The sequence below is a fragment of the Balaenoptera musculus genome, chromosome 3 (genome assembly GCF_009873245.2).
Source record: "Balaenoptera musculus isolate JJ_BM4_2016_0621 chromosome 3, mBalMus1.pri.v3, whole genome shotgun sequence".
Lineage (NCBI taxonomy): Eukaryota > Metazoa > Chordata > Mammalia > Artiodactyla > Balaenopteridae > Balaenoptera > Balaenoptera musculus.
Window position 1 is genome coordinate 159,093,964 of NC_045787.1, and position 9,549 is coordinate 159,103,512.

At 58.0% G+C, this 9,549-nt stretch overlaps 1 protein-coding gene across 1 annotated transcript; it reads left to right on the top strand.

The window, feature by feature from the left end:
- Positions 1–582: 582 nt before the first annotated feature.
- Positions 583–3,103, top strand: BST2 (bone marrow stromal cell antigen 2). Its single transcript, XM_036847918.1, has 5 exons — positions 583–966; positions 1,766–1,820; positions 2,100–2,160; positions 2,428–2,546; positions 2,800–3,103. Exons 1-4 carry the CDS (start codon positions 700–702, stop codon positions 2,525–2,527), a joined length of 483 nt encoding a protein of 160 aa, XP_036703813.1. The 5' UTR covers positions 583–699; the 3' UTR covers positions 2,528–2,546; positions 2,800–3,103.
- Positions 3,104–9,549: the final 6,446 nt, after the last annotated feature.

The window sequence follows — 9,549 nt, forward strand, 5'->3', positions numbered from 1 at the left end:
CCCGCTCCCACAGGCTATGGTCCCTCCTCTGACACCCTCCATGGCTCCCTATGGTCCCCTTGGTGGGGGGGGGGGGAGTGGCAGGGATGCTAAGTGAACCCCTGCTAGGTCACCAGGGAGACCCCTGAATTCAAAACCCAGCCTCTTCAGTCAGACCCAGACCCTGTCCCCAGTCCACTAGTCACCTCTCAGCCTCAGTTTCCCCAGCTGGGGACTTGGGAACCAAAAACGCCCTCAGCCTCTTCAGGTCGTGGTACAGATGAACATAAAGCTGGCATGCACTAGGCACTCAGTAACTGCAGTTGTCACCCTCAGAAACATGAAGGAGAAGGGCAGTGACTTGAGATGGGGTGTCGCAGGTAGCCCCAGTTCCCTCCCACAGGATCTCACCGGCCAGCAACCAGCCCAGAAAGTCCCGAGGCCATAATTAGGCAGAAACAACCTACCTCTTTTTATGTGAAAGCGAAACAGGAAACCGAAACAGAAAGCCTGGGCTCTGCTCAGCCTGCAGATTCCCCATTCAAGCATCTCCAAGTCAGAGGATCCTGCTGGAACTTGTCATTGGTCGGCACAGCTCCTATGCTAATAAGTGGGTAGCCCCAGCCCAGAGGAGTTTCCAGCGCCCTCCCCTAACTCCCGTCCAGTCCCTACGGGCAGATCTGGAGGGCACCTACTTTGTACCACTACAGCCCTGTGCCCATGGTTGACCACTTGAATGAGTCGGTGCTGCGCTGCGGCAAGCTGCCACGGTGCGTGTGCTTCCTGCTGCTTCTGGTCACACTGATGGTTATCCTCGTGCCCCTGATCATCTTCGTTGTCAGGGCCGACAGCAAGGACTGCACGGATGGCCTCCAAGCAGAGCGGGAGTGTCAGAACCTCACTCGACACGTGCAGCACCAGCTAACCCAGGCCCAGGAAGTCTTACACAAGATGGAGGTCCAGGCCGCCACCTGCAACCAGACGGTGGTAAGCCACTGCACCCCCTAGAGTGGGCCCTGTACTTGCGGGGGTTCTTACAGGGTCTACGTGGAGATCAAGATGATAGACCTTAAAACTCCCCCCTGGATGTCCCCACCAGGGTTTGGAGACCTCTAAACTCTCTCCAGGGTGCTAGTGTGGGGTGGGGTCTTAAAACTTCCCAGAGCACCCAAATCAGGGGCCTCAGTATCCCTGCTAGGATATGGGGGAATCTCCAGACTCCAGGGCACTGGTGTGTGGGAGCTAGAAACTCCCCTCGGGCCCCAGTCTTGGGGGAGCAGAAGTCCCCTCTGGGGGTTGGGATCGGGACCTCACCAGGTCCCAAAGAAAGAAGAGGCTCTTGATACTTCCACTGCATCCTGAGAGACTTTGGAATTTTCATCTGTGTCCTGATATGGGGGAACCTTGAAACTCCCACTGAACCTCTACTTGGACTCCGAAATCCCCCCTGTGCTCTGGTTTTGGGAGGACCTCTCAATCTTCTCGCGCAATAGCCCGGGGGATCTGGAAACTTCTCCTAGAGTTTGGGCATGGGGAGCTTCCAAATTCTCTTGGGGAGGGCCTCAAAACTCCCATTTCGAGGATCACACCCTAATCGGTGGCCCTGGGAGGGTGGGAGGTTGTGGCCACTCTTCAAGGTGGGAGACTGAGGTGCAGGGGACGGTCGGAGTGGAAACTGAAGGGGGTTTGGACCCGAGCTCCTCTTATCCCAGGGCCTAAGGAGGGGTCCAGGGCCCAAGGACAGAAGTACAGTTTCCCACACCCCACCCCCACCCCCGCGTCGCAGGTGACCCTGAGGGACTCTCTGAAGATGGAGCAGGCACGGGTGGCGGAGCTTCAGGGTGAGAAAAGCACGAGGCCAGCGTTCCACGGAGGCGGCTCCGAGGGGTGGGCCAGATATTGAAGAGGACTGAGGAGGGAGGGTCCCAGGGTTGGGGTCGGGAGGGAGGGATGGGGCCAGATTCCATCTGGAGTAGGGGAGGGGGGGGCACGCCAGGTTTCCCAGCGTGGGTTGAATGAGGGCGGGGCTAGAGGCGGGGACTTGTCCCGGGTTGGAGCCAGGTGAGTGGGCGTGGTCAGTGTGTTGACGCGCCCCTTGATTCTGTACCCGACCCCACCAGGAGAGGTCAAGATTTTGAACCGGAAGCTGGAGGACACTTTGGAGGAGGTGCAGCGACTAAGGTCCGAGACGACCCCCCACCCCCGGCTACTCCCCTTTCACCCCACCCCGAAGACTCGCGACCCCCTTGGCTTCGAAAAACCCCGTTGCTCAGGGGGCAAAGTTCAAGTCCCAGCCTTGTCCCTTGTGTCACACAGCCACGGGCTGGCCGCTGCCAGCTCTCCTCCCCAGTGACTTGGTGGAGGAGGAGTGGAGATTCTTGGGGGCGCAGCCTCCAGCTGCTGGAGCCGGCCCGGCAGCTGCCTGAGTTGTCCCGATCTCTACTCCAGAAGGGGGAGTGAGGCCTCAGCTGAGAACAACTCTTCTAGCTGCTGGAGCGTCCTGTTCGCTGTGGTCGTGGTCGTGGTCCTCAAGGCTCTGCTGATCTGAGGTCCCAGAAAGCCGGCCGGTAAGGAGGGGGCAGCTCGGGGGAGAAGAAAGCTGGGAAAGGATGGGAGTCGGGGATGGGTCACGGTCTGGGGAGGTGGCCTACCTGCGGGGCAGAGGGCTGGGCACCGAGGAGGAGAAGAATCTTGGAGAGGGAGGGAGAGCCCAGTGAGCAAGGAGGGGATGGGGGGGGCGGTCCTGGAGCGGGGCAGGGCTTGGGGGGGGCGGAGCCCGTGTTGTATCTGCCTCTGAGTCCCTGTTTTGATGTCTTTTAGGCCACAACCTGGACTGGTCCGGTTCCCTCTCTGCTTCCCCCTTTGAGGCTTCCTGACCTGGCCCGTTCTGAGGGGACCACATGGCAACACGGTTGTGGGGAGGAGAGGGGGGATGGGGTAGCCTAAGGGGTCCATGGGGCAGCTCTGGAGGGATACCTTGGGCATGGAGAAGTAGCGGAGTTGGCCCAAGGCTGCCCTAGAGCTGAGGAGGGCATGGGGGTGGAAAGTGGGGCACCTGCTTCTTGCTGACACGGTTTCTAGAAAGTCACTTTCTTCTGGGGTCTTTGGGCTCCAAAAAAGTAAACACCCCTCTAGGGGGGGAAAAACTTTACTCTCAAGTTTTTGGAGTGTTATTGTGTCACCCCCAAGCATCTGGGGCCTGCCCTGCGGGCCAGGGTGGACACCCATTGACATCCACATCCAGCTTTCCCTGCTCTAGAATGTTCTCAGGAGTCCCTGCGTTTCTGGCAGTCACCACCCCACTGCCTCCCCAGCCCTCTTCTCCATTTGGATCGTCTTAAAGAACTCTACACCCTCATCAGCCTGCCTGCAGTGTTCTGCTCTCATCTCGCCGGGATCTTCTGATGGCGGTGGTCCCATGAGGAAACCAAGGCTGTGATGAGGGACACTTTGTCCTGGTTCCCAATCCCTTCCCACAGAAAGTGCAGGGCTGGGATCAAACCTGGATCTGCAGACACACACAGGCCTGTGTCACAATGCCCCCTCCTCCTCCATCCCCCAAACTCTTATTCATCCTGCAGTACCCAGCTCTGGGAGCCCCTCCTCCAGAAAGCCTCTCTGCTTCTCAAAATTGAAGGCCACTGGGAGTTCCCTGGTGGCCTAGTGGTTAGGATTTTGAGCTTTCACTGCCGTGGCCCGGGTTCAGTCCTTGGTTGGGTAACTGAGATCCCTCAAGCTGCATGGCACGGCCAAAAAAAAAAAAAAAATTGGAAGGTGTTCAAAATTGAAGCCTACCATCTGATAAACCCTTCAACCCACTTTCTTGGATCCTCCCATGGCCCATAATTCCTTCCTCCTCTGTTATCTTCCTTCCTCCAAGTTCCCCTGGAATCCTGACTATTGTCCGGGCAACTTCTTGTGTATGGCTGGGGGTGGGGGCAGGTCCCTTGCATCTGCCCAGAATTCCCAGAATTCTGCACTGCCCTCGACATGGTCCCGAGCCCAGATGGTCGGGCCCCCTCCTCCATGGCTCCCGCTGTCCTCCCAGGGCCCCCCAAACCCCATCCCTGCCACAGGCCTCCCCTGATGCCCCCCGACACCACCCCCGGCCCCTAACTTCCTCTTGCTCCACCCCCTGTGACCATTTCTCTGCATTTTGATTTGTCAAGTTCCTTCCTGCCTCATGGCCTCAGCTAGTCTCCACCCGCTGCTCGGAGCACCAGCTCCCCACTCTGAAGTTCTAGAGCAGGGTTTCTCGGCCTCCAAACTCTTGACATTTGGACTGGACCATTCTCTGCTGTGGGGCCTGCCCTGTGTACTGTAGGACGTTGAGCAGCATCCCTGGCTTCCACGCACTAGAGGCCCATAGCACCTTACCCCAAGGTTGTGACAACAAAAAAAATGCCTCTAGACATTACCAAGTTTCCCCTGGGGGGCAGAATCAATTCCGGTGAGAACCTCGGCTCTAGAAGGTGAGGCTTGGGTCCCCATCAGTTCTGTGTCCCCAGCTCACAGGGGGGGCTCAGCAGGTGCTCCCATGGAGTCCCTTTACAATGACTGAGTCATTTCACCACCCCCTCCATCGGCAGCTCCATCTAACAGATGAGGAAACTGAGGTCCAGAGAAGTGACTGGACTCTCTCAGGGTTTCTCAGCTGCTCAGGCAATGAAACCCTCTGCTTCCAGCAGGTTCTCTTGATTGCCGGGAAGCAAACCTTTCTCACGTGACCTCAGTCCTTTCCCATCCCCACTCAACATCCTCACCCCCAACTCCCAGCTTGGGCTCCCAGCTTGGAAAGTCCCAAAACAGCTCCGCCTCCCACCCCCACCATACCTGGGCTGTGTTTCGCTGATGGAGGGGGCAGGTTTGCCCCAATATTACGGGTTTGACCTGCTCAATTTCTTCCCCTAAATTCCCACCCAATGGCCAGGGTATAAACGTCTCTCTTTCCTAAAAATGCCCCTCTTCCCTGGCTGGCTGTTGGGGGGATTGCAGCTTCAGCAGGAATCTGGCAGTGACCTGTGGCTGCTGTGTGTCCCTGGCCTGAGACTTAGCCTCTCTGGGCTCTGGTTTCTTAATGTGGAACTGGGGGGGGGGGGGGGGGGGGGGGCGGGGCAGGTCAGGGAGGGACACAGATTCTAGTTCATAGTGTTCACTCAGCTCACATTTCTGCACAACTATTGTGTGCCAGGCCTACACGGTGGCAGTGTGAACAGGGCAGGTGCAGGCTTTGCTTTCTAGGGGCTCACCCAGTATGATGGGGGAGGCAGCCAGGAATCAAACACAGGTAAAATGACAGCAGAGCTGAGAGAGCTGATCAAAAGGGGCCTGAGTTAGTGGGGAAGGGGGAGGGTTCTGGAGGAGGAGACACACTGGTGGACAGGGGAGAGCTGGTAGGAACTGTTAACTGGGCAAAGAGGGAGGAGACGGCTCTCAGGCAGCCCTGGGGTAGGAATGCGCTGGCCTGAAGAGCGCTGAGAAGGGCTGGAGGGGGCTAAGAGCAGGAAGTGACATCACAGACCTGCTAGGGGCCTTGCTGGGGAAGAAGAGGAGGAGGAAAGGGAGGTGGAAATGGAGGAGGGCCAAGAGGAGATAAGGGGAAAGAGGGCGGAGGGGGAGGAGGAGGATTTGACTCAGAGGGAAGTCTGGGGAACGGTGTGAACTCGCCTGGATCTGATTCACGTTGTAAGATCGCCCCCTGGTGGCCTAATGGAGAACGGGCAGGGAGATGGGACCGATCCACCCTTGCGTCGACCCTCTGGTTCTCACAGCCAGTCACAAAAAGTGTGGCAGCCTGAGCCAGGACGACCTCAAATGCTCGAGTAGCCTCCCGTCTTCTAGGCTTGGTCTTTCCATGGACAGAATAGGGACAATATACCCCCAGACCCTCGCCAAGAGCCCCCTGTGCAAATGGGTGCTTTTGCGCAGATGTGCTCAAGTGATTCCCACAAAGCCCTACGGGGCAGGAGCTACTGTCATCTCCGCTTCACAGAGGGGGAAACTGAGGCTCAGAGGGTCACGTGGGATGCAGATGCCAGACTGGAATCCAGGACCCCCCCAGTCCTGTCCTGGGCTCCACTAGCCTGGCCTGGCCCCTGGCGTGGGTCCAGCCCCTCCCAACAAACTTGAAGCCACCGCCAGGCAGGGCGGAACCGTGGGTGTCCCTGGCGCCCCAAGGTGCCAATTAAATGCTCGTGGCCGTCTGGGGCCAGAGCTGTGGATGGCGGCGGCATGGCCGAGCCGGGGCCGGAGCCGGGGCGCGCCAGGCGAGTGTTCGCCCTGTGCGGGGCCGCGGTGTTCCTGGCAGCGGTGGCGGCTGGAGCAGCCCTGCTGGCCTGGAATCTGGCCGCCTCGGCCTCCCGGAGGCCTCGCTGCCCAGAGCCAGGGGCCAACACCACGGCGCCGCCTGGAGACCTGGTGCCCGAGGTCGAGGAACTTCGGCGCCGGCTGGCAGAGGCTGCTCAGCTCGAGGAGGCCCTGACCAGGCAGCTGAACCAGGCCGAGGGTGTCCGACAGGAGCTGGAGGAGGCCCTAAGGGCCTGTGAGGGCCGCCAGGTAGGTGGGCAGGGTGGGGGGCTGGGGAATCCAGAATATGGGGGGGAGAGGGTGCACACACATCCCTGGGGCTCCCCCCCCACCACGCCCTGTGCCTTGGTTTCCGCCATTCTTCAATTGAGGGAGGCAAATAAGAATACACACGTAATTCCTTCCAACTCCTACAATGCCAGTTCATCCTTGAGTCTACCTTCTGACCAAGAAGGTGCCACTGTCCTCTGCTATTTGCCAGATCACTGGTGGAGGCTAGGGAAGCCTCAGACCCCTAAGCCCACCTGGGGAGGCCCTGTGCTAACCCTCCCCCTAAGTACCCACTCAACATCCCACCTCCCAGCCAGTGTACAGCAGCCCTATTTCGAGAGAGGGACATTCATGTCACCTGTAATTAGGAGGCTAAAGTTGGCCTCTTGGGGGAGGTACCAGCCAGGTCCTCCCTTTTCCTCCTGCCACCCCCTTCAAACCCTTCCTTAACCCTTCCCAGCCCTGGGCCTCGCAGAAGAATCATCCTCAATGTCCCAACCATTCATGTTTATTGAGTAACTACTGTGTACCCCTGTGTCCCAGGCGCAGCAGAGGTTGGGCAGTGTATGAATTTTTGAAAATTCATGTCTTTTGAAAATTCATCCCTACACCTTTCCTGACTGCCTAAGGGAAAGAAAGGCCTGGGGCAGCCGAGGTTAAGAGCAGCCTGCACTGGGTTCAAATTCTGTCTCTGCCTCTCCATGGAGGATTCTCTGAGGAAGCCAGGCCAGTGGTTTTGCAGAATGTCTTGTTGCCGAAATCTCGGCCTCTGTACACCAGTACCAAATAGAAATACGGAGACAGAGTTTTGGAGGAAGTAGATAGAGTAGCTTTATTTCTTTGCCAGGCAAAGAGGGAACACAGCAGGCTAGCACCTCAAAAAAACTGTGCCCCCCTCTCTGGGGGAATAGGGAGAAGTCTTATAGTCAGGGCTTGTAGTCTGGGGTAGCTGATAAGGATCAAGGCAGTGATGGGCTTGCATTCTTCTGGGAAATTTCAAAACGGCCACAGCTGACATCAGGCAGCTCCGTAACTGGGTGTGGTCATCTCCAAGATTATCGCTGGTGACCTTCTCTCTGAAATGAAGAAAGCTACAAGGGAGTGTTACAAGGGAGTGTGGGAGAAAAGAATGCCAGGTGCAGGATATAATTCACATAGAGTCAGAGAGTGATTAAGGAATTAGCTTTGTGTAGGACAATTCTAGTTGCATGCACTACAGATTAGTAACAGTTAAAGTGAAACTAGGATTGCTTAACTTTTATAGGCCTGCTTTTGCTGTTTCTATAGCCATTCACTCATTCCTTTGTTTTCCCGGCTTGTTAGTAGGAAAGAAAAACGCCATTTTCCACTTCTACTGTAACAGTCTCACAGAGGTGACTAAGTATACCCTAGAAACCCAATTGTCAACCACCAAATTGGCTTGTGCTGGTCTGAAACCCCAGTCCGCGAGTCTAGATATAGCTAGGATTGGAACCAGATCCTGTCGGCAGAGCTAAACCTTTTCTACATCTAGTTGGCCTGGAGTAGGGGCCGGTTGACCTGGACAAAGATCTCCTTCCAGGCAGGCACCTGTCACCACTCGGTACCCCAGACTTCAGAGGCCACGTCTGTGTTTTACAACTACAGGACCCCAAAGGTCCAAATAAAGCTCAAGGAACACCAGTGTAGTCTCAGTCTCCCCTAGAAAGGGCGGGGCCAATTCACTCCTTCTCCCCTCCCCCCCTCCCCCCTCCCCCCCCCTCACTTCCCCTCCACTCCGCAGAGTCGGCTTCAGACCCAACTGATGACACTGAAGACTGAGATGGACGAGGCCAAGGCTCAGGGGACCCAGATGGGGGCTGAGAACGGGGCGCTGACAGGTGTGTTGGGGTGCAAAGTGGTGGGCAGGTCTAGAGGTGGGAGGAGCCTAGAAGGTTCCCAGCTACGCAAATGACACGTACAGGTGCAAACGTAAAGCAGACGAACGCGAAAACTTGTGAAAGAAATGCACATAATATGCAAAGGTCATGCGAATGTCAGAAAACAATGCAAATACAACAAAATATGCACACGCCGTGTAGAGATTCCCAAAAGTAATGTAAACCTATGAAAAGCTATGCAAATAACACGTAAAGGTCAAGCAAACAGCACACAAACTTAATTCAAATAAAATAAACCACGCAAATAGTAGGCAGACTACGAATTCGGAGCTGGTGTGCGAGGGGCAGGAGCCTGATCTCCAGCCTGATCCTGCCCCCTGCGCCCGCAGAAGCCCTGGCGCGCTGGGAGGCGGCGGCCACGGAGTCTGCGCAGCGGCTGGCCGCGGTGCAGCGGCGCGCGAGCGCGGCGGAGGCCGAGGGTGAAGCCTGCGCAGCCCGGGAGGCGGCGCTGCGCGAGCACGTGTGAGTGAGGGGTGGGCGGGAAGGGTCCGGGGGAGGGCGAGCCCATGTCCCTGCCCATGTGGGCGGGGCCTTGTGGAGAGTCAAAGTGAAGGTCAGGAGTTAGAACTTGGGGGGCGGGGGAGGCGCTCTTCGGGGACGGGAATCCCCCACGTTAGCGCGGGCACTCTGGAGGCACGGGTCCCTGGGGTCGGGCGCATACTGGGGGCTCCGGCAAGGGCGGGGAGTGCAAGTGGAGGATGCAAGAAAAATCGAGTATCGAGCGAGGGGCCGGGGGCCTGGAGGCGGAGCTTCTGGGGAAAAGGCTGGGAGTCCCTGGGGAGGGGTCCTGGAAATGGCCAGGGGTGGAGAAGGGATGAGGGATCCTGGAGCATGGGATCTCTGGGGAGGGGGCGTTCCCAGGAAAGGCGGAAGAATGCTGGAGGGTCTCTGGGGAAGGGGGTTACAGGTGCTGACGGGACCCTCCCTCCTTCCCGGCAGTTACACCCTGGAAGCCCAGGCCGGTCCCCAGCGCAGAGTGCCACACCCCCGGACCCGCTCCGGGTCCCGACCTCGGCCCAGCCCCCGCTCGCGCTCTCGCCCGGGAACCTCCGGGGGTTGCAGGCGACCAGCGCGG

Bases quoted from the DNA above. Each gene is read 5' to 3' on its own strand.
- BST2 (XM_036847918.1), top strand. From the start codon at position 700: ATGGTTGACCACTTGAATGAGTCGGTGCTGCGCTGCGGCAAGCTGCCA. The intron at 1,821-2,099 runs GTGAGAAAAGCA...CGACCCCACCAG, and splicing joins ACGGGTGGCGGAGCTTCAGG to GAGAGGTCAAGATTTTGAAC. The intron at 2,161-2,427 runs GTCCGAGACGAC...TCTCTACTCCAG, and splicing joins GAGGAGGTGCAGCGACTAAG to AAGGGGGAGTGAGGCCTCAG.